At 37.7% G+C, this 24,443-nt stretch overlaps 2 protein-coding genes across 11 annotated transcripts in view; one reads left to right on the top strand and one right to left on the bottom strand.

Moving 5' to 3' along the window:
* Nucleotides 1–8,704, top strand: part of LOC143024586 (bumetanide-sensitive sodium-(potassium)-chloride cotransporter-like) — a 77,765-nt gene extending 69,061 nt beyond the window's left edge. For 3 of the 5 annotated variants that reach the window (XM_076183411.1, XM_076183413.1, XM_076183412.1), the window contains 5 exons: nt 1,173–1,382; nt 1,826–1,914; nt 3,135–3,312; nt 5,652–5,772; nt 6,036–8,704. In XM_076183411.1, coding sequence (XP_076039526.1) covers nt 1,173–1,382; nt 1,826–1,914; nt 3,135–3,312; nt 5,652–5,772; nt 6,036–6,171 — 734 coding nt within the window. In that variant the 3' untranslated portion in view covers nt 6,172–8,704. The remainder of the gene's footprint in view (nt 1–1,172; nt 1,383–1,825; nt 1,915–3,134; nt 3,313–5,651; nt 5,773–6,035) is intronic. The other 2 variants (XR_012966289.1, XR_012966288.1) reach the window with 2 other exon arrangements.
* Nucleotides 8,705–21,267: 12,563 nt separating this feature from the next.
* Nucleotides 21,268–24,443, bottom strand: part of Ttd14 (TRPL translocation defect 14) — a 184,498-nt gene continuing 181,322 nt past the window's right edge. For 3 of the 6 annotated variants that reach the window (XM_076183416.1, XM_076183418.1, XM_076183414.1), the window contains exon 13: nt 21,269–22,709. In XM_076183416.1, coding sequence (XP_076039531.1) covers nt 22,513–22,709 — 197 coding nt within the window. In that variant the 3' untranslated portion in view covers nt 21,269–22,512. Of the gene's footprint in view, nt 22,710–24,443 lie in introns of all 6 variants that reach the window. The other 3 variants (XM_076183422.1, XM_076183415.1, XM_076183420.1) reach the window with 3 other exon arrangements.

The following is a 24,443-nucleotide window of genomic DNA, read 5'->3' on the forward strand; positions in this document are numbered from 1 at the left end:
ACTATAGCAATATATATATATATATATATTTATATATATATATATATACATATATATACATTATATATAGGATTAGTAATATATTGTAATATAAAAAGCATAACACTAGTATCCCGTGGTACCATTCATTAGCAATTGAGGATACCGCAAGACTTTTGGCGAACTTCTGGCAATGCAAGACGCCAGCCACCAGGTGCTCAAAAAGCAATTGGCCTCTGTTCTCAGCAGTGCTTCGAACATTTCGCGAAGACCCTGCCACGTCTGCCAAGCTCCGTTATGGGGATCTAGTTAGGATGAGGAAGAACCGACGCTGGCCCAGCCTAAGTCAGGGTCTCAGAAGTCAGACATGGTATCTCTTCCCAATACCTCTTCTTTTGTATCGTTTTCTTTGTAGTTGCATCCCCCATTACTGTCCTGTAATTAGCATGAACCCCTTTGCCTCTCTTGGATACGATTTTTGCGTATTTGGCAGACAAAGAAAATTAGTGCTTCCTCTTCTTTGCTTTGTGATCATGGACCAGTTTTTCTCTCAGGATAGAAATAGAGCTTAGAAGATTTTTCGCTTGATTACTTGGATTTTCTTGGATTAGAAAGTTTTATATATTTGCTGGCTTGTTTGTTTTCGAGGCCTAGAACTTCTATATTGCGATAAGACGTTAAGAACTTGTACTGGGTTGTTTGTACTTCACTCACACCGGATGTTAAGTACAAATTTATTCACAAGATTTTGTACCAACTGTCCTCTAGGAGCCAGGTGTGCGGCGACGTGACGTCAAATAAATTTTCACTTGGTCTAAGAATTCATTATTCTGATATGGATGACTATAACATCCGCTTTTACTAAGTTTTATTTCTCATATATTTTTTCCAAATTCTGAGGATAAAGCAAATACAATTATATATATATATATATATATATATACATATATATATATATATATATATATATATATATATATATGCCAACAAGAAATTCCCCCACCCAACTGATAGAAAAAAATCTTAATATGATTCACAAATTATAGAAATCTGTTTCAGGAATCTATGTTTATACTTTCACCATTGGCTGTTGTTAAAATCCTTTATTTACCCAGACGACCCGGTATCTACGACCCCCCCCCCAACCTCTTGATAACTACTAACCTTTTCCCCATTGCCCCTTCCCCGTCCAGCTAGCCCCAACAAATCTCCAGTTCTCAAAACTGAGACCCGATTGAAGGGTCTTCCAAAAGGAATGATAAGGAAGAAAGAGCGCACCAGGGTCTTCCGGGGTCCTAGTGGAGAAGTGGCCGCCCCTCAGGTGATCGACGCCATGCTCCAATTTACAAAAAAACGACCCTCAGGATCTACCATCGACGTCTGGTGGCTTTACGACGATGGAGGTAAGAACGACCTTAGGAAGCTCTGGTATAAACAGGTGGTGGAGGAGTGTGATTATGAGTGTGAACGAGAAAGAGAAGAATTAGAAAAAGCGGGAAGAGTAGGAAGGAGGAAATTGAGAAAGGATTGAGGATATGACTAAAGAAAAGGAAGAAGAGAAGAAAGGAAGGAGAATGAAGGAGTAAAAACAGTAGCATAAGAAGGAACAGGGAAAGAAGTGGATAAGCTTTTGTAAGGTGGGGAGGGATAAGGTTGTATTGTATTTTGTCGCCAACAGTTCACAAGTACTTCTGCATTCTACCTGTGTGAGATACAGCTGAGTAACCACATCGCTGTGGCAGCAGAAGTAGTCTTTTTAAAGTGGGTGATATAAGGATGAGATATAATGCCTAGTGGAACTGCGATCTTTCACGAAATAATTTTCTTAATTCCTTGATTGTCGCAGGTCTGACGATACTCCTACCCTACATCCTTACCACCAGAAGCGTCTGGGCTGCCTGCAAGCTGAGGGTCCTCTGCCTCGCCAACAGCAAAGTAAGTTCTGTTTGAATTCAAAGGTCTTAAAGCATGGTGATATTTCTGACTGGCTGAGATGAGGTCAGCCACGACCGATGCCACGGGTACAGACACCACTGAGTGTAAAACAATTCCATTCTTACACAATACAAGCAGCAATCCAAATTTCTTCAAGAGGAATATAAAAAGGGCCCGAGAACCGTTACCAGCCCCCTGTGTGGCTGCACGATATGAATGTAGTTTGAAAAACTGGCATAGTTTAAAATGTTGCTTATTCCTAAGGAAATGTAAGAGTATGAGTAACCAAACTGTTTTTTAGAACGCTGAATGTACTTAGCTGACCCCAGTGCTTGGCTTAAAGCATAAAACCTATCATCAGCATTACCACCACCGCCCTGTGTGGTTGCGGAGTTTATGTCACAAAGGAACACAAAGGAAGAACAAACGACAGCAGGCCTACTGGCCCTAACGAGGCTGTTTGTGTTTGCTATACTACGCTACAGTTAAGAAAGGAAACGGGGTAATTAGGCGATAGAAGAAGAACTAACACTATTGCTACCACTATCCTATCCAATTACAAGTAAATGCTGGGCTGTCAGATCTTTTATTGCAAGGGATTATATTTCATTTGCGGATTAGAGAGAGAGAGAGAGAGAGATGAAGAGAAGGATTATACGAGGAAGAGAGAGAGATGAAAAGAAAGGGAGAGAGATGAAAAAAATAATAGAGGGAAGAGAACAGCTCAAGAGGAGGAAGAAGGAGAGAGAGAGAGAGAGAGAGAGAGAGAGAGAGAGAGAGAGATAGAGATAGATAGGGAGGTAGGGATTGGGTTCGGTCATATTAGCCCCTGCGGGGGAGGATGGAGGAGGGGTGTGGGGCGTCCATTGCCGTTACTCGTCATGCGGTAGGGGGTCGGTTGGTTTATGGCCTTGGGACACTGGCCCTCTTGTTCAAATTGTAAACACTCAGGTTTTCTTCGCCGGCTAGGGCAATATTCGATTCTTCATTTCAAATTTGTTTTCCTTATTGTAGCTACCAATGGCTCAGTTAGTCTCTGTAACTGTGAGCGATGTATAGATTATCCATTTGCAAATCACTTGGAAACCTGTCACAACCTTTAGCACTCTTTCAAGGCAGCATTTATAGTCACTACTCTTCTCTCGCTGATTATCAAAAATAGTACTATTCATTTATTGTTATATTCTTATCTATTTATTCATTTGTTCATATATTTTCAGGTAGACTTCGCCTCCGAGGCTCGCAGGATGGCAGAGCTCCTTTGCAAATTCCGTATAGAGTACACTGACGTCATCATCATCCCAGATGTGCAGAAGCCACCTCAGCCAGAGTCCAGTCAAGCCTTTGAGAGCCTCATCCGTCCTTTCAGAGTCCGAGACACCCAGAATTCCAGCGAAGGTTAGTGATTCCGGGATCTGCAATGTAGTAAAACCATTTGCGATCCTTAAAGCTTTGTAACCGCCAGGGTACATTTCTTTGAGTTTCATATCTGCTATTAAGAAATAATTCAATAAATGAATAGACAATAAATAAATAGATGAAATAATGATAAAAAATAATGAATAAGTGAATTTGTAAATAGATAAACAGGTTAATAAACAAATGAATAAAAAATAATCAATAAACAAATAAATACAACTGTGCGCAAAAGGGATCGGGTTTGTATTTGTATTCAATTCACCAGTATATCGATGAGAATAATATTACGCGGATATCGAAAATCACACTGGGGCTATAGAGAAACTGTTAGGTTTGGGTTGGTAGTGCGAATGAATATGGGAGCGTGATGTTTCTGAACTGCGGGAATGGGTGGGGTGTTCCATTAGGTGTGTATGGTATGATGGGTTATATAAGGAAAAGAGGATTGTCTTTAGATGGAAATTATGGAAAGAAGATAAGGGATCGATTTTTCTAAAACAAAATACAATGTAACTTTGAGAATGATAAGAAAAAAGAGGTTGATGCAAATGGTTGAGTAAGCAGGACATACAAGAAGAATATGGGTTTCAGTGAGGGTTGTCATCAGACACGAAAGAAACAAAAATACCCTATTCTTAAACGTATCAACATGTTTTTTAGGCTTTACTTGTTTTTTCGGGTGTTCTTCCTAACGTTTGTACAAGTTTTATATCGCTGATCAAGAGATGAAATGAACAAGAAGCAGACAGAGAGACAGGGGTTGGTGATGCATCTCGATCTGCATCGTCGGCTCGTTCGAGAGGGTTGGTGATGCATCTCGATCTGCATCGTCGGCTCGTTCGATATCGGATGAGCGGGAATGTAAAATGCAAGGGAATTTAAGGTCGCTGCATATGGTGACCATAGGGAAGGAAAGGAACTTGGAAATAGGGTGTAAGTCGGTGAAAATATCGAAGAGTTCAGCTTTAAAGATTGAAGTGAAGGAGGCGATAGCTCCAGATTCTGCGCCTGTAGGAGAAACGACTGCAAAACCTACTCCGCGGTCAGAACTGGAGCCGTCTGTGTATATATGGATAACGGAAGGGAGAGGGATGATAAGGGGGAAGAGAACTCCCGTTGAATGATAACAGATGGTACTTGGTTTATCGATTGTGCGGCTAAAGCACAGCAGGGGTATAGACAAGGGTGCTGCATAGTGATCATAGTGAGCACTGATAGGTATGAGTGGAAGATGCCTTAATATATCTAATGAATATGAAAAGCAAATCTGACATTCCCGTGCCAAAAGGAAAGGAACAGTGTGAGCGTCTGTCGAAATTTTGAAGGGCCGAAAAGTACACGAACAATATGAGTGGTGGGGATGGTTGGGAGGACTTTATGCGAAAGAGATAGTTTAATGATATCGAAGAATGGTATTCGCTTTCTTCATATAAAAGAATCGGTGCTGAGGCAGAAACCAAGAGAGCACATGGGATCCTGTATTCGAAGGCCTACAGATGAGGCAGAGAAGTAGGCTCGACACCCGTAATTAATTTTGCTTCATACGAGGGTTTGGTATTAAATATCACGAGGTGATCGTCTGTCGGCTCCCAACTCATCTGAAACAGGAATTTGATATTACATCTGTTGAATACTGACATTTGGTTTGCCAATACGATAATTTTGCTTTAAATATAGGATTTGTTTTCAACTGCGCTTCATTAGTAGGGTACTTGTGTTGAAAATACAGCTTTTCGATTATATGACCACCGTTATGACGTCAAATCGGCAAACACATCTAAATACTCTATGTAATATCAACCTTAGTTACTGTTATGTTCATGGATTTCACTGATAATTAATCCGTAGCTTTCCTAAATTGTAAACTTCTGGAACTGTGACACTTTCATACAACTGAACTGAGATAGAAGCTGTTTGCAGAGCATATTAGTCTTTTTTCCTCTTTTAACATTTTTTCTTTGAGTTACGATGCTTTGTTAAATGAAGTGTCACTTTCCGTCACCAGCTGCACGGTCGAGTCTATTAACACTAATAAAAATTTACATTCATTTGACATTTCTTGAAAACAAAGAATTAGACATGTGATTTCATTTATAATAAAATTTTACATTCATTTGACATTTTTTGAAAGCAAAGAATTAGACATGCAATTTTATTTCCAACAGTTTACTGACATTTTATGTTTTCTCTCGACTTTGCCTTCATATGAAGGAACGGCAAGTTAAAATAATTGTTTTGCTTGCAACAATCATTCTCTCCGTGTCCTGTGCTTATCTGTACTCTCTTTTGCATGTGTTGCCTGCCTGCTGCTTCCTCAGAACACCGTCCCGATATAATTTCGGAGGCTGAACTCACGGCCCTGAAAGACAAAACCAACAGGCATATTCGATTGAGGGAACTACTCCTTCAGCACTCGCACGACGCAGCCCTGGTCGTCATGTAAGTATATGTTTTTTTCTTAAGTAATCACCAGTATGTACAGTATAGGTAATCACCATGTCTAACTACTTGCTGTAATTCCGACTTTCTGCTTATCAAGTGTTTTTGTGTTTACCCTGAAGAGTAAAGTACTATATTGTATATCAACTCATGGTCTATGGTGTGGCGTTTAAGAGTTACACTTTTGATTTTCTGTATCTTTATCTAAAAATTATATCAGCGTAGAGGACTGAATAAAAATAAATTGTTGTTTCTTTCCACAGGACACTACCTATCCCGGTGCAAGGAACGGTCTCCGCTCCGTTGTACTTGGCGTGGCTTGAGACACTAACGAAAGATATGCCGCCCTTCCTCCTTGTCCGAGGGAACCAAACTTCCGTCCTCACATTCTATTCATAAATACAAATAATATAATATAATAGAAATAATAAGATTAAACGAATTAACATAAAATAACAAATTAAATAAGATAGAATAAAACAGAATTAAACAAAATGAGATAAATAGATAAACATACGAACGAACGTCTACAGCAGCCTCCTGCAGAAGGAACTAGTCTTGGCTTACGAAAGAAAAAAGGAAGGGGAGGGAAGGGAAAGGAATAGGAATTGAGGGAGGGAAGAAATGGAGAGAAATTGATCAAACTTCTTATCAAAACTCGTGTCTTAAGTATCTCGAAGCTTCAAGCCGAAGGGAAAGGATTTGTGGATTACCTCATAAATTCCAGTGTCAAAATGACGACACAAATAGGCCAGGCCCAAATTTGTTCCTACAATGTCTCTAGGTCAGTACAGACAGCCCCTTAAGTCCTGGAAAGGGACTGTCTAACCCCATAAAAATATAATCTGTAAATGGATGCTCCAGTTCAAGTTAATAGTAGGTATATATTAAGGATAAAAAGAAAACTAACTCTTTTAACAAAGGCCACGCGATTTTGTCCTGCTTATGTGCACTTTATTATGACTACGTGCCTAACTACAGCTTGTGTCAATATGTTGAACTTCATTAGGAAATGGGCGGCTCTAACATGATTAATATATATTGACGATGATTTTGTCAATATTCTTACCATTGGGAATTGTTACCTCTCGTACAGTATCACTATTAGCGGATATTACCAGTAATGTTAGAGTACTGGTTTCAAACGTGGGAATCGTTAGAACTAAAGAATACTATCGTGTGGGTTTTTTGGGTGGGGAATATTGTTAGGCGTGAAAATTATAAATATGATGATCATTGCTATACGTTTCCGCAACAACTTTACGCATAAAGTTAATTTCGGTCCGCTGGTGCTGCGCTGTGCAGTGTTGCTAATCAACCAAAATATTTACTAAATTTAAGTGTCTTATAAATAGTCTGGCTAGTAAAAATGGAACTGATAATAATATTTTCACGTAGCATTTTTGGTCTGCACTTCATTCAAGAGGAGCTGTCCCACAGCATTGTGAGCAAGGAATAAACAGTCCAATGTCAATTGACTTAATTAACTGACCTAATTGGTCCAGAATTAAATCATAGATATTCCCTGTTCATGAAATGAGGCCATTAGGCTTGCGGTAACGAAACAGAGTTTTCCAATCACAGTTGCGGAATTGCGTCGGCGAAATTGCAGGTTTGTGGAATTGCGGATACGGATGTTCTTTTTTTTCATTGCGGTGCTCACCTCTGCTGCAGCTGCTGATGATACTAAATGAAACAAATCCAGAACAAACTGCCCACACTGCCAGAAGCAGAGAAAATCGTCTTGCTAAATATTCTTTAAAAACATATGAAATATATCCTGAAATACAAATTCTATTGAATTTTCTTAGTATGCATGTTTCTTTGTGTTCCGAGTGCAAGCATTGCATGTGTGCAGACAAACGTCGTAAGTGGACAATGCACTATGCATTTATGATGAATATTTCCCTGCCTTAACCTCCATCTTCTCTCATCCCCAGAAATGTTTTTGGTGCTTGTAAAATTGATATGCGTTGCATGGTATATACAATGTAGTATGAAGACTGCATAACAACAGACCGATTGGTCTATGTAAAATCTGATCCGTTATCAAGCTGAACAAACCACCTTGTACGTATATGACTGCTGAGCCCTTTGTGTGATGTAAGGCAGTCTTTTTAATGAATATACTAAAAGAATTAATACTTTGACCTGATGACATAGTTTAAAGACAATGCCTGATAATTTGGTGGTGCTGCATGATACAGAAACGCTGCCCATTTTCAAAACCCTGACCTCCCTCAGGGAGTGGTGCCTTGAGAGGCTGGCACTCGGCCTTCGGACTTAGTCCAAGTTCTCTTTCAGTTTCAACTGTATTTCTCACACTTGTTCACACATGAGAGTTGACAATCTGTGATTGTTACCCTCCTACCATTTTCAGTCAGTGACAGACCTAAAACAATCAACAATCCAATTTTTGTTTCCCCAAAGAACTGATGACCGATGACCGTTGCCAGCAACTGCGAGGGTTTTCCAATTAGTGAAACTCGAGCGAAAATTATAATTACCTGACGATTATTCTTTTTTTTTAAGATTGACAATCGGAATGAAATGATCAACTCAATCCTCTTCAGCCCAAACTTGGGCATAATTCTTCAAACTTCAGAAGATTGTACTCAGTTGACTACTGAAAGGGCTGAGGTAGATAATAAACATTTTATTATTCGAGTCGAGGGAGAAGGTGCGTTTGGATTCGGCCAACACCTCACAAGAGCCTTTGTGTTTTGTATGCATGTAATAACCAAGACTGAATTTACGGGTGAATGTAGTATGTTTAACATTCCATTCTTGTTACACAAGAAGTTTATTTCAATATTTTTTATAATTAATTCTTTCATGTGTACAATTCCAATGTTTATATCTAGAGTGGTATCAAGCTAGCAGAAGATGATTACATTTTCTGTTAGATACATAATAAAACATGAAGAGATTACAGTTTTGTTTCCCATATTCCTATACAAGATGGTAAATAAAGTAATTAATATGGAATAAAGACAAAGATGCAGTTTTGGCAGGATTATCAGATATGAGCGTCACACAGTATCGATTGGAAAGACTGTCGCCATCAATTCAGAGACGGATGCGGAGAACTGTTCCGAAAGGCTTGAAAGCAGAGTGGATACCGTGGTGTGATAAGGATGCGTGGAGATTGATTAGATTAAGGGTGTCGAAACAGGACTTAGGACTGCAGGATGGGATAATCGGGACATCACTGGGGTAAATGGGCCATATAAAAGTTATTCATGTATTAAAGATTATGTTACAAGTGGTAAATAAAAGTCTGGTAAAATGGAGGTAGGTATTTATTCAGGGTAAAAGTGAAATATTTTAAAACCAATTTCGATTAAAAAAGTTAATAACTTTTATATGGCCCACACACACACACAGTGATGGCCCGATTACCCCATCCTACGGTGGGAGATCTGCGGGGTCTTCCAGCAAGAGAAACAGCGGAAGGAGTGCGAGCTCCAGCCTGCGCATGCGTAGCATCGTCAAGACCAAAGGGCCTGGTCGACTGCCCCTCGAGAACCAGAGACATTTTTAACTGTATCCATAGAAACATCTTGTGATTTAAATGGCTCCAAGGTCTACTGCCTGTTGAGAGTACGAGGGAATCGACCGCTAGCCTTCGCAGACGGGGTACAGTCATCCTTCGTTATTCGCGGGTTTTTATCTGCGGTTTTGACTATTCACGGATTTCAATTTAAAAAAAGGGCATCCCGCGGGCATCCCGCGGCCCATGCTATCTTAAGATGAATAATCGCAGAATGATTAATTTTTCTATAGCTGTTCATTCATCAGTTTCCTGTTGATCAGTACCAAATTTTCCCCAATATCAGCAAAAGCTTGTCCGAAAATAGCAAAAAAAAACTAGATCTATGTTCAATTGCATCAGTCAGAGCGCAAGTGCGTCGACGCAGTAGGCGCGGCCTACCAACAATCGTTGGCCGCGGTTGACTGTCGACTGCGCGCGCCGGGCCAGGCGTCACTGCTGACTATTGTGTGTGTATGATACTTTAGAGTAAAGATATTAAATTCACCAGAGGTGATATGTGAAAAGTGAAATTATTAAACGTGGAAGACATTTAAAGCATGTTTCAACGGTTAGAAGTGTGGCTAGAATGAAGCACGAGATTGCGAGTTTCGGCTGTGATATTCCGTAGATTCTTCCCGAAAATAAATAAAATTAAATAAATATAAAATCAATCAATCAAATATTCGCGGTTTTAGCCATTCACGGGGGTTTTGAGAACGTATCCCCCGCGAATAACGAGGGATGACTGTACCTTGTCCTCATGGGAGGCATTAGTTTAAAAAAAAATGGCTCCTCATGATTCGAAAGTTTGCTAAAGACTCATCCAGACTCCCAGCCACCCAAGACAGGACCTCATAAGGTGGTTCTACTGGTGGGCGGCACTGTTGGCCCGTACGGGCAGTCAAGCTCCAGGAACCATTTCGTCTGGTCCTTTACTAGTGAATTTGCAAGCAAGGATGGCCCTCTCTTCCTAAATAGGGAAGTGCAGGGACTGAAGCCCATCCAGCCTCGCTCACCAGGTCACAGGGGCACAAACATCCGCCACCACCACCACAAGGCGGTTCTCAATAAGGGGGGTGGGATGGCTGCCAAAAACAAGCAGCCGAATTATGTGAAAAAAATCGAAATATTGATTCCATCCACGATTGGGGTACGGGGAAAGTGAGGAAGTAAAAAAGGGAAGGATATTTGCAAAGTAGTCAAATGCCGTTTCTGTGCAAGACTTCCTTTTCCATTCAAGCAGCCAAATTATGTGAAAAAAAAATCGAAATATTGATTCCATCCACGATTGGGTACGGGGAAAGTGAGGAAGTAAAAAAGGGAAGGATATTTGCAAAGTAGTCAAATGCCGTCACTGTGCACGACTTCCTTTTCCATACAAACGGCTGCCGGCTTCCGAAACTGTCAGAAATGACAAGATGGGAAATGAATCGGCGTAGCATCCCGTGTTTGGGCTTGAGAGAACGTGGAATTCGACGTCCGTCCTTTCAGCGTCGCCTGAAAGTGCCCACAGGTTCTGTCCCGTGGTTTGGGTAGAAAATTCAGTGTTCCGATCCTATTCAAACTAACGACAGTTACAGTGAGCCCATCACTTTATATTGGTAAAGGAATCGCCGTTGCACTACGTATATGGACGCGAGACGCAGTCTGTCTCGTCCCCTACCCCCCCAAAAAAAAAAAAAATAATAAATAAATAAACAAGATAAGAAATAAAATAGAATAAAAATCGTCACAAGTCTATGGAAAATCTGGAAAATTCAAAGATCTCCGATCCCATTCAAACTGATCACGGTGACAGGGAGTCCTCCCACGAACTTTAAAATGGCAAATGAATCGTCGTAGCATCTCGTCTTTGGGCTTAGGCAGATGTGAAACCCGTCGTACGTCCTGCCAGCTTCGGCTGAAAGGGCCCCACAGGTAACTGTAGTTAGGGTCGAAACTTCACAATACTCCGATCCCGTCCAAACTATACACGGTGACAGTGACCAGGTCCCACAAATTTATCATTTAAAATGAATTACCGTAGTATTCCTCAAGTGTGATGGACAGTAGGCCCTTGTGTACCACCCTACCCAAAAATCGTCACCGGTTTAACCTGCAAGATCCTTCAAAAAAAGTGCTCCAATCCCGTCCAAACTATACACGGTGACAGTGACCAGGTCCCACAGATTTATCATTTAAAATGAATTACCGTAGTATTCCTCAAGTGTGATGGACAGTAGGCCCTAGTGCACCACCCTCCCTGAAAATCGTCACCGGTCTAACCTGTAAGATACTTCGAAAAAGTGCTCAGATCCCACATGAATTGTGCACGGTGACAGTGATCAGGTACCACAACTTTACGACGTAAAACTAATCACCGTAGCATTCCACAAATGGGATTTATATTAGGCCTAATTGGCCCCACTTTGACAGAAAATCGTAAAAGATTTCGAAAATAAGTGCTCCGATCCCATCCAAAGTGTGCGCGGTGACAGTGACCAGGCCCCAAAACTTTGCGTAGAAGGAATTGCCATAGCATTTCACAATAAGGACTGACAGTAGGCCAAACTGACCCCCCCACCCCCAACCACCTCACCCCAAATACAATCACCTCGAAAATTCGAAGTGGTCTGGTTTCATCCAAACTGCATGGTGACAGTGACCAACCACAATATTCTTGATAAGTAGAACCACCGATAGCAATGAGGATTTGAGCGGTGGAGATGCTCTTGGATGAAATTGATATTTTAGTGATGTCAAAAGGTGATGAATGTCCTGGGGAGAATATTCACTTTCTGCATATAATCTTTTCAGTAGGGTGCTGCAAAAGGAGTTTTTTTTTAAAGTGACTGCCAGTCTTAGTCACCATTTGACACTTAGCATTCTCTTCCTTTGTGATAGTTGATCCCAGGGGGTGTCACATAGAATTTCGTCAGCCTCATAAAGAAGGTGCCTAAGTCATTTGTCCAACTTTTCAGGAAATTGAAGAAAAAAAAAAAAAAAAAAAAAAAAAAAAAAAATATATTTTATAAATGTATGTAATGTTCCTCCTAATGTAGTTTTAACCTACTCAGACACTAAATAAAACAATGGGAATTGGATCACAAGGAGCAATGAAAATTTGATTTAGAAAAAAAAAAAAAAAATCCAGACATTGACGAAAAATTACTTAGGCAATTTCTTTATGAGAGTGACAGATTTCTAGGAAGCAGTTGGTCTTTCTCCTGGAGGTAAAGTCTAGAGGAAATCCTAGCCCTCTCCCCTGCCCTTCTCCTAGAGTAAGAAATACATCTAAATTGATTTCATTTGTGAATCATATTTCTCTCTCAAGTTCCAGGTGTGCATACCTGGTTCTCAATTTCAAGAAATACATGAAAGGACTTCTGCGGAATGACCCGTCTCCTTTAATAGCAGGATATGAAAACAACTCAAAAACTGCAGGACTTGTATTGCACCAGGATAGAAAAAAATATATATATGGAAAATGTTTTGCTTGAGATAACTTCAATTTCCAATGGACTTATGCTTGGTACTAAACTGCTGTCTTACTGTAAAGTCTTATAATCATTTTAATGTCAATACACTAAACATAACTAAAACCCAGAAAATTTCTATCCTCATCCATGACAGACTTAGTGCCCCTTATTGCTTTTCTTCAGTTCACAAGTAATCTTGTTATCTTTTTTCAAAAATAAAGATTTATCTTTATTGAATTAAAAATATCAACTGGAATTTTTAAGTATAAATACAAATGCAAATTGTATATAATTTAACACTTTTATGGTTAACAAATGCAGTATCTACCCCTCTAGTGTCTGTCTGGTAAAGGATCATATGAAGCATTTAAAAAATGCTCCACTGCGTGATTCTATATCAGGCACAACTCTTCACCCTATATAATTTTGAGCATTTTACTTGACTTCACATCGAGTGGGTCAGAAAGCAAAGTTTACAGGTTGCATTGACCACTTTGTTAATTATTTCACTCAATATCTAATATTCTGCACATCTATTTTCAATGATCACTATGTACATATGGCAATACATTGTAATATTTTTATTTATATCCACATAACATTCACTTACGAATACCTAACAATATAACATTAAAGCAGGACAAGGATAGCACTCGAGCTTTGTTTAAGGCAAAAATATTGGACCCATTAGTTGGCACTATCACAGTGGTTTTAGTGCCTTCCTTAAATGGTACCTAACCTGGCACCTCTTAATATTGTCTCCTTTTCTCTTCTGGCACATCACTTCTTGTCTATTTATTTGGAGCACACACGATACAAGAAAAACTGGCAACATCAGTGTTGTCAAAACTCGTCAAATTTAATGCCACTTTGAAAACCTCACTTGAGAATTAAATAATTGATATGTAAGCCAATTATTGAGTGCTATCACAGTTTCAATAATACATATTCTGTGCCGAAGTATATTACCTGATAGAACAGTTCTTAATGCATATGTCTCACATCATAACAAAATAAATAAATTTTATAATGATTTAACAAGTAAAATCAAACCAGCAAGAAATAACAATTTCTTAATTTAATAAATTGGAGCTGATCCCTGGAAATATGTGGGTAACTGAAGCTGGACAAAATTGTAACAAATCTGTCTTAAGCACTGTGGCATTGAAATACAGTAGTACTCTCAGTCGAAGACAACCATGTTCTAGATTGTAAATTCCTTTCAACACAAACTAAGCTGAAGAATGGGCTCCAATCAATGCTAAGATATTCCATTAACATGTGTAGTTCACCATGGTCTTGGATTACATATTGGACTTGTGATTAAGAGTTATTACCCTCCTTGACAAGAACTCATGAGCTAATATATAGACATGCCTAAATGCAATGCTGTATCTTTACATACAACCCCATTCCTTTACTCAAAAGGGACAGTAACAACATGTAACATTAATGTTAATGAAGCTTTCAAGCCATGAGCAGGGCTCAAACTATCATTTCCCATATGAGAAGTCAAGACATGGCCACTCCAAATACAAATTGTATGTGTTTGGGTAGCTAAATAAACAATCTTAACATGACAAATCTAATCCAAAGAAGGCTTTACTAGCACACAATATTACATCTCTGCAGAGAATTAAGAGTAACAAGTGCTCAAACAACTCTACTGACTAAGTTGTCTAATACTGCTTGCTGTTTTTAGTATTTCTTTATTGTGCCACTGATGGAGCTAACCAATGCTACGTACATCAGAATCAAAGGAGTCTTTATTTTCACTGGCTGGCACCTCACTTTCTTAGTAGAGCAAACACATCATGAATGGAATCAGTATACAATGTCTGGCTCACATTAAAAAGATTTCATATAAGTAAGGAAGGAAAGCCTTGTGACAGTGATGTCTGAACAGCTTGAACATCCTCACCTCCATGTTGAGAAGCAGCCCAGAGAAACTGCCACTCTATCACTGGACCAGGTCCTAGATATCTATTTAATAACCTCAACTGTTCCCCTCATACTGCCACAAGCCATTGACACAGAAACAGTTCCACACTAATACAACACAAGTCCAATACATTTTTTTCTCCCCAAAAAATATATGGGATGGCTCAAGGACCATTGCCAGCTGCTGTGGAGCTGAGGATTTCCAGTCAGCATTTAAGGCAACAATTATCACTTAAATTCAAGACTATAGAGATGGAAAATTTGATTCAAACAAGGCACTGAATAAATAACAGTATGAAACCAGAAAAAAATGAACTTTGGAACATACTATGTAAAACAAATGCTTGGGATTTGGTGACCTGGTGGTTATTTTGAACATTATCGTTTGTTTTTGTTTACTTATTATCTAACCCTTACTAAATGGGCAGTTGCTGCTCTTAGGATGAATAATGCCATTACTTTGGAGTGATAAAACAATGAAACAACCTTTATATTCCAGATCAAATTGAATGGCAATCTACTACCAGGCACTGCCAAATTATTATCATGCAGCAGACTCAATTATTTATCACATAGCAGGCTTAATGAATAAAGAAAAATGCCAAGAAATGTCACAGTAGGGGCCCCTGGCGAGTGCCAAAGTCAACTGATAGCGCCACAATGCTCTCCTGGCGCACACAACATTAAAGATAGTCGTACACGATCAGCTCCAATGACACATCACCTTGGTGACCAAGACTGCATCACTGTATTTTCATAAATATGGTTGTTTTGGGAGCACATGATATCATGTGACATATACAGGCCCTTTTTCCACACTGATTTTTGCAACCACATTGATGAAGCTGAATAATGACACACATCAATTAATAGAATTTACTGTATATTTCTTATAAAGTATGGCTCTTTGCTTCTAAACCACCACCAAGTTGAGAAATAGTGGTAATATTTATCAGAAAGACAATCTTTCAATTAATAGTGAAAGTGGTATATTTGGATGCTTTAAGAAGCTATCAAACAGGGTACTGAGCTACATATAGCATTTCAACATGACTACATTTTTCAGACTGTGCCACAAGAACAAATACTGCTGAGACCTCCAAGTCTGAATGTCATTGAAAATTGTGTACTGTACTGAAACATACCTAAATACTATCTTTAAGTGGGGTAGTTCAACTTGGACAGATACCACCTAATCCTGACACAAGGTCAACATGATAATTAAAAAAAACATTCCTCACTCTCAATTGGTCTCAAAGTGAGTTCTCCTATGCATTTAGTTTTGTAATGTAGTGCACACTGAGCCTTTAGTTCAAATTATAATACATGAGCAATCCAAGTACAGGTGTAACTTGTATGTAAAAGTACATATTAGATTGTCCTAACACATACAAAAGCACTACAAAAAATGCATACATCATACATGTACAGTATATAAAAATGATTTAGCAAATGATAACAGTTTATGTCAGCTTGTATATGTGTTGGGCCAGCTCGTCAAAAGTGCTCTAGTATATAGTGTGGTAGCTCAACCCTGAGATATTGTTATCAAGTTACCTGAGGGACATTAGGTTTGGAAATTTCAACAAACTTGCTTCTCAATGATTCCATGTAGACAAAATAGGGACATTAAAGAAAGCATTAATGTCAACATGCTCCATGGTGCAGCATGGCTGGTTGTCATTGCTGTCCTTTTCCATATCAACACAGGATGTCACACACCTGTATTAATACTCTGTACCGCCCCTGTGGGGGTCATTACCATTTCAGAGGGTCCCAAGAGTTTGACCCCTTTTGGATTGTCTAATCAATCTCATCTTTGGAAACTAATGTTTTAAGTACCGAATCACCAATTACTCAATGAATATGGTAAGACATAAACATTCAGCAAATAAGCTCAATTTCATTTTTTTTTCTTGTAGAAATAATGAATGCAAGATTTGTTGATAGTACCCAGGAAACATAAGGCAAATGGTTTATCTCAAAATAATCATGACCACAGTGCAAAGTGTAATTTCAGCTGCTAATTCACAAATGAGGAGGTATGGCACAAAAACTAAATATATTTTACCTGACATGTGTGCTCTTATATGAATATGTACATATTTTTCTCTCTTTGATGAATTTGTACCAATTAAAAGAATTACAATGCAGTTTTTTATGAAAAATGAACAATATAATAAAAAAATAATTACCTATAATTTTATTGCTTTATCTATTACTGCACAAAATATCAATCAGGTTATTTTTCCTGAACAAGAGGATTTAATTTGGTTTTAAAAATGTTTTATCAACATTTCTCAAAGCAAGCAGAACAACTTTGCCTTCCATCTTTCTAGACAGTGTAAAAGTCTTCTATGAAGTCTTTTTTTTCAAAGCTCTCAAGCAGAAGACTTACTTAATATTAAACCTTTCAGAAAAACATTTAGTAAGCTCTGACATCAAGATATATGCCTGGAATTTTTGTCAAGCAAAGTATAGCACCAGATTCTGCTGCAAAACCTTACCTCTGTATCAGCCTTTGCAAAATATAAACCTGAGTTGCAGTATCTAATTCATGACATGGATAATAACATGTCTATCAATCTAAATAAGAAATAATAAACAATACTGGAACAATGTTCTAGTCCTGTGCAATGGTCATGGCAACACTATGGGATGGAAATGTAACTGTTGGCAAACACAAGCAATTACTGTTATCTACAGTGCACACCGAAGTGTTCTGCTAAGATTAAGAAAAAGTCTATATACCTTAGTTGCTGCTGCATGTCATTAAAAGAGTCAATGTATACTTTATGTATCTGTGAGATTATGAAGGTGCACATATTCAAGTAAATGTGAATGTTGATGGTCATAGTGTATTTCAACACTTGCAATCCTGCACATAAAAACTGACTAAAACTATTTCTGATAAATCAATTAGTAACTACAATGACAAAACTGCATAGAAATATGTAAATAACTATGAAAATAAATTAAACCAATAAAACAAGATGAAATTGATCAAGAAGAGATTGAAGTTTGAGACATTTTCATCTATTATGCCTATGTGGTTGTAGTGGTAAATTTATGGATAACCATGGAAGTGAAAATAAGGATAGTTGTATATATAATTCTAAATTTGTGTAGCCTCATTTGGTGTACCGACTTCCTAAATTATATGTACTCAATATTTTAGGGGCTTCACCGACATTCCTATGGATTGGTCATACAGTTTCTTACCATTGGAGACCAATTTCCACTCAGAGGAGTACTAAGTAAATTTTTTATTTTACTGTCCCTTCTTTCTGCTACCCTCCTTCAATCATGCCTTATATCACCTTCAACTCCACCCCTTAATTCCCATAAATAGGCCAGGCTGGTGTCAATATGAATTCCATCTACATATTCCCTGTGTTTTAAGACATGTACAGAAAGTTTATATAACTTGAAGGCTATCAACATTGCCTCCTGAATGGTAATATACAACAAGAAAGTACCTTGCTGTATGGGAAATGGTGTACAAGTTGGGGGAAGGGATAATGATTGTACATTTCTGGTTGTTTAAGTATAACAGTGGGCAAGTGGATGACTATGGTGGTAATACAGTGAGTCCTCCTTATATGGTAATTCTTGATCCAGTAAATTCACATTTACGGTATTTGGTAATTACTATCTTCGATTCTATTTACGGTAAGAAAAATTCACAGATACGGTGTCCGCTTGTGTTTTGAAGGTGGAAAGAGCAGGGAGAAGATACGTCTGCCATATCCTATTATTATATAATAATGTTATAATGGGTTCCGTATATGGTAATTTCAATTTGCGGTAAGGTTTTCAGGAACGCATATGTACCGTATAACAAAGACTTATTGTACAGGAAATCCCGTACTTATATATACAACTCTGATATATGAAAAAGTTAAGACAATTTGCTCTATACAAAAGGCATATGCTTTAATGGTATGAAAAGTGGTATGAAAAATTATGAAAATAGACAAAAACAAGTTTACTTCACAAGTGAATGTAGTGCCAGTCTCACTTCAATTTACAAATTATCAATATAGGAAAGTCTGTAAATGTATTTATTTTTATCACACAAAGACAATTTCCTGTACTATGAGCAGATTACTTGTGGTTTGTATTTGTGTTAGGGGATGATATATGGCAAACATTATCGGAGCTAATACAGAACCTTGTGGGACTCCACTTATCATTTCTTCCAAGGTTGAGGTTTTGTCTCTAAGTACATATACCAAAGGCTTTTTCCTCCTTACACGGGGGGTAGCCAAGTCTCTAAGTATCACCCTAATTTTTCTCCTGTTCAAGAAATCTTCCATCCATTTCAATAACTTTCCTTGTAAACCTCCTGTTATTTCAAGTTTTCTTAGTAGCTTTTTGTGTGGTACTTTATCAAATGCCTTTTGTAAATCTAGGAAAGCACAATCAGCCCATCCATCCCTTTCTTGCATTATGTCTATTCGCCTCAAGTAAAAACAAATCAAGTTAGTGGCACATGTCTAAACCCAAATTGTTTTGGATTCAGTATATTATTGTGTGTATTTACCTAGTTGTATCTTGCTATGCTTGTAGTGACCCACTGTTGTATCTTTCTGCATCCAGTTTATTCTTAAAATCATGTAGTTTTAGCATTCACGGTTTCCTCTTTCAGTTTATTCCAGATATCTATTACTCTGTGGAAAGCTATTCTTTTTCAGATCTCTTCTATAACAGTCCTTCTAAGTTTCTTCTCATGTCTTCTTGTAGCTCTTCTGTCCCATTTTAGTAGGTCATCCTTATCAAGAATTTCCATCCTTTTCATAATTCTACAAAATGGTGTGTATTTATCTAGTTGTATTTTATGGGATGAGCTGTGCTCATAGTGACCTGTTTTCATATCTCTCCGCATCCAGTTTATTCTTAAGATCATGTATAGTTTTGGCACTCACTGTTTCTCCATTTAGTTTGTTCCAGACATCAATCACTCAATGTGGGAAGCTATTCTTTTTCAGGTCTCTTCTGTAATTGTCCTTCTTTAGTTTCTTCTCATGTCCTCTTGTTTCTCTTCTGTCACACTTTAATAAGTCATCTCTATCGAGAATTTCCATCCCTTTCATAATTCTGTAAATGGTCAATAAATCACCTCTTTCTCTTCTCTGTTCCAGTGTGTGTGTGTGTGTGTGTATTTACTTAGTTGTATTTTACGGGATGAGAGCTATGCTCCTAGTGACCCATTTTCACATCTCTCCACATCCAGTTTATTCTTAAAATCATGTATAGTTTTGGCATTCACTGTTTCTCCATTTAGTTATTTCCAGACATCAATCACTATGTGAGAAGCAATTTTTTTCAGGTCTCTTCTGTAGCTGTCTTTCTTTAGTTTCTTTTTGTGTCCTCGTTTCTCTTTTGTCCCACTTTAATAAGTCGTCTCTATAGAGAATTTCCAACCCTTTCATAATCCTGTAAATGGTCAACAAATCACCTCTTTCTCTTCTCTGTTTCAGTGTTGACAGATGTAATTTCTCCCATCTTTGTTTGTATGTCAAATTTGACAGTGTAAGTGCCATTTTTGTCACTGTGTGTAGTGTGTGTGTGTGTGTTATTCACCACAGTCTTGGATCACATGATGGACACATAATCAACAGCCATTACCCTCTTGGATGAGAGCTCAGAGCTCATATATTGTCCAAACTACACCCTTAACTTCTAGCCCAACAGATTTGGAGTGCCAGTTAGCAGTGCAGCGATATTGAACTTTTTCAATTCTGAGCAGGACTCAAAATCAGAGGGCTGAATTTGCAGTTGAGAATGGTAAACTACATTGTTGAGCCAATGTGTATTTATATGTTCAAGTCTTTGAGCAAAGCATTGAGGTGGTGTACATACTATTATACAAAACTGATGACTGGTAGCACTTAAATATGAATAGTTCTTGCACTGACAGTAAGAACAGCTGTGAAGACGAAGGTGTGAATAGATGTGATATTTCATCCTGAAGACATTGTAAAGTCACTGTCCCAGCTCTGAGTTATTACCTGCTTGTTTAAGTATCAAACCAAGGTACTTGTACCTGCCATAAAAATTAACAACAAATTTGTCTTTCATAAAATCATAAAAACTTAATTCTATCTGGATACTGCTCTTCCTTAATCTCTCACTCTCAATTTTATCATAAAATGTGGATGATAACAGATAAAACAATAAAAAAAATTGTTTAATAATAATTACATTAAAACTTGGGAAACATGAAGATTACTGAAATTGTTTAGAATCTTCTTGAATGCTCATAAGTACAGTGACAGAACAATTCCATGAAAAAAAAATGAACCCTTGTGGCACGAATTGTCGTACTTTAGATAAGTACATTGGTGGGGAAAATTTATATATATGTAAGCTAATAAGAACACGGGTACACGTGTTCACTTATGCAAAGTAGACCACATTGAAAAAGAAACTAACAAAGCAAAGCGCTTTCATATATTACATCTTCAGTGATGTAATATACAAAAGCGCTCTGCTTCGTTAGTTTCTTTTTCCAAGTGGTCTACTTTGCATATATATATATATATATATATATATATATATAAACATATATATATATATATATATATATATATATATATATATATATAAATTTATGGAAGATAAAAACTAAGGGTAAAGTAATAAAATATTTCAAAACTGTGTCCACTCTGAGAAGCAAATTAAGTGGTTCTGCATATAATTTCAATTTTATCTTATAACATCAAGTTAAAGGAATTGTGCTACAGATCATTTCTGTGCTCAATCTACTTTCTCCACTTATTTTGTCACAGCCTTATCTTTTTTCATAATTCAATGACTGTACACCAGATCATGTTTTGAGTCAAATTCCAGTATTTTCCAATTTTGGATGATTCCAAAAAATTATGAGTCTCATCAATGATATTTACCTGCAAATGGTATTCCTAAAAGATGGTTTCTCTGCAACTCATCTTCAAAACCTGTCAACATTCTCAATTCCATATAGAGGTACAGCCCTACAGGGTTGACATTCTCTAGACTGGGCCCAAGATCTCTTTTTATCAACTTCAACTGTATTTCCATCTACTCATCCTACTACTACTACTACTACTACTACAAACCCGTGACAGAGTCCCACACTAATATTGCAATGTTCCTTGAGACCTATGGGAAGGCTCAAGAACTACTGCTAGCCACTGTGAGATTGTGAATTTCTAGTCAGTGAGACTTGTGGCAACACTATTGGAAATCATAAATCCTCTAAGAGAGATGTACGAGAAAAAAAATAGTGTATAGTTCTTTCTGATAGTGTAATGAAAAATCTAAACATAATTTGGATGATGCTAATATGAATGACTGAAGCTTGTGAAAAATAGTGGGAGTGTGGACAGTTGACTCTGCAGCTACACACATGGCATACTATGATTAATGCATTTTGTTTTGTTTGTGAAAATGGTGCATAAGGGCTAAGGCAAGAGCCTATGATGAATGCCTATAACTACCTGTGAATAAATATATATCACTGAGAATTGTAACTTTTCCCTCCCTAGTATGTTAGAAGAATATGTCTTCCTGAATTCCTGATAGATATGGAGCCATTCAGCAGCTGTCCAACTATATGAACTAATGAGCTGGTTGGGACTCCTACTGACCTCATGAAATGTTATCATTTAACTCTGCATAAAATAAATACTAAGAACAAATGACAATCTTGGTCATTTCCTCTTTACACAATACTCCAGTGGTGGTAGAAAATGCAGAGGTGAACTTAGCTTCCTTAAAATATTCAAGGACTTTGGATTTAACCAAAGCCTATTATCTAAGTCACTGCTCTGGGGTGTGGAATCCATTGGTGATGATGTTGGACGACTGTATTACAGTTGGAATGGGCTGGTGAACCAGAGGCGAAGTTGAGAGCCTCTTGGCCATGATATCCAGATGGAGGAAGTTGTGAAAGTGGCTGCGGCCGGAACTACTTAATGAGCCTGGCAAAGAGCCACAACTGGATTCATCATCCTCCTCTGTAAAATGGAGAGAGAAACAATGGTTATATTAATACACCACCACCACATATTCTAAATTGATAGCAATTTCTCTTCAAGATGAAGATGGAGTTCATTTAAATTATATGAAACCATGAAATCTTGTGATTTTGGGTTGCACTCTCAGGTGAATGGGTTTTTCAAGCCACTCTGGACACTGGAAATACCACAGTATTTAATTATGCCAACAGATTAAATCCCTGAGTGGACTGGGATAAAGCTGCTATAAGTCTAATTGTAATTTTAGAAGAAAAATAGTGGTCATATCTTATTGAACAATTACCCAATTCCAATACTTTTAAAGGGGAATGGTCTCATGATGCCATGTCTTGTTTAGCAGTAAATAATTTTGTTTATCAGGTGGTTGATATTTTGATTAAAATCCCTCAATCCTTCTCCTCTTGTATGTACCAATTCATATCTTCTTCAAATATATATTTTTTTCTGACCTAATTCCAAGATTTCATATTTCTTTTTATTTAAATTCATCTTCCATTTCTGGCTCCATTCATAAATGTTATCTGGGTCTCCCTGTAGCAGTTTACGACCTATTGCCCCAAGATTCTCTTGCAGATCCACAGCTCCCAGGTAAACGGCAACAGCCACTGGACTGTCCCATAGATCATTCAAGTAAAAAATATAGTGTTGTTGTCTTGCCATCACCTGCATATAAACTTGTATAGCTACCTATTCCAATGACGATATTGATATGGAGTAAAAACATTACAAGTATCAGAACTGTGCCCTGTAGCACCTCTAGTCAGCTCTCCCCAGTCCAACATTTCATCTCTCACTACTGTTAACTGTCACATAACTCTTTTACCTACTGCAGTGCCTTGTCATAAGCTTTTTCCAAATCCAAATATACACAATCCACCCAACCTATCTCTCATACAGCACTCATGAATAAAAATTTAGCATTTGATAACACAAGACTCCTTTTCTATATCCAATGTGATCATTTCTCCTACAAATATTCCATTCATTTTTTATGACTTTATTACAATTTACCTATAATATTGTCCAAGAACACTAGTCTATAACTTCCCTTCCCTACTTCCCTGTTTCCTGCTTTGAATACTAGTACATTTGCAGAATTCTAGTCTGATGGTTCCTTTCCCTCCCAAGACCATGTAATCAGTTTATGTATTTTATTCACCAATTGTTCTCTACACTCTTTTGATACCCAACATCTGGTCCTGAAGCCTTTCTCTGTTCCATGTTCTTGTGTAATATGATCACTTCATGAACTTTCACCATTATGTTAGTTATGATTTTGTTGAATACTGAACTGACAGTATGTTGTCATTCATCATTGCAGGTTGCTTTCTTGTTTCTTTGAAAAGTATCTCTTTAACTTTCAACTTGGATATTTCTTTACTGTGCTTTAGCTTACCATTCACAAATCTGTAGAATACTCATAGTTTAGGGCGATCCTTACTCTTATTAAGTTCATCCTTTTGCAAATCATTTTCAGTTCTTTTTCTTGCATATCATTTTCTAGCTCTTCTATATTCTTATGTTATTATTTTTTTAACACTCCTCCAATGCTGTCTCATTTTTGTTTTACCATGTTACATCCATTAACAAACTAATCACTCTTCATGTGTCTTTCTCACTCTTTGACACATTTTTCCACTCCCTTGTGAATTTTTAGGAAGATTATGGAATTGCCATTTCTTAATTTAGTCTCAATGAACATGTTATGGAACC

Source organism: Oratosquilla oratoria, chromosome 4 (genome assembly GCF_046742065.1).
Source record: "Oratosquilla oratoria isolate Oo_2021 chromosome 4, ASM4674206v1, whole genome shotgun sequence".
In the NCBI taxonomy this organism is placed as follows: domain Eukaryota; kingdom Metazoa; phylum Arthropoda; class Malacostraca; order Stomatopoda; family Squillidae; genus Oratosquilla; species Oratosquilla oratoria.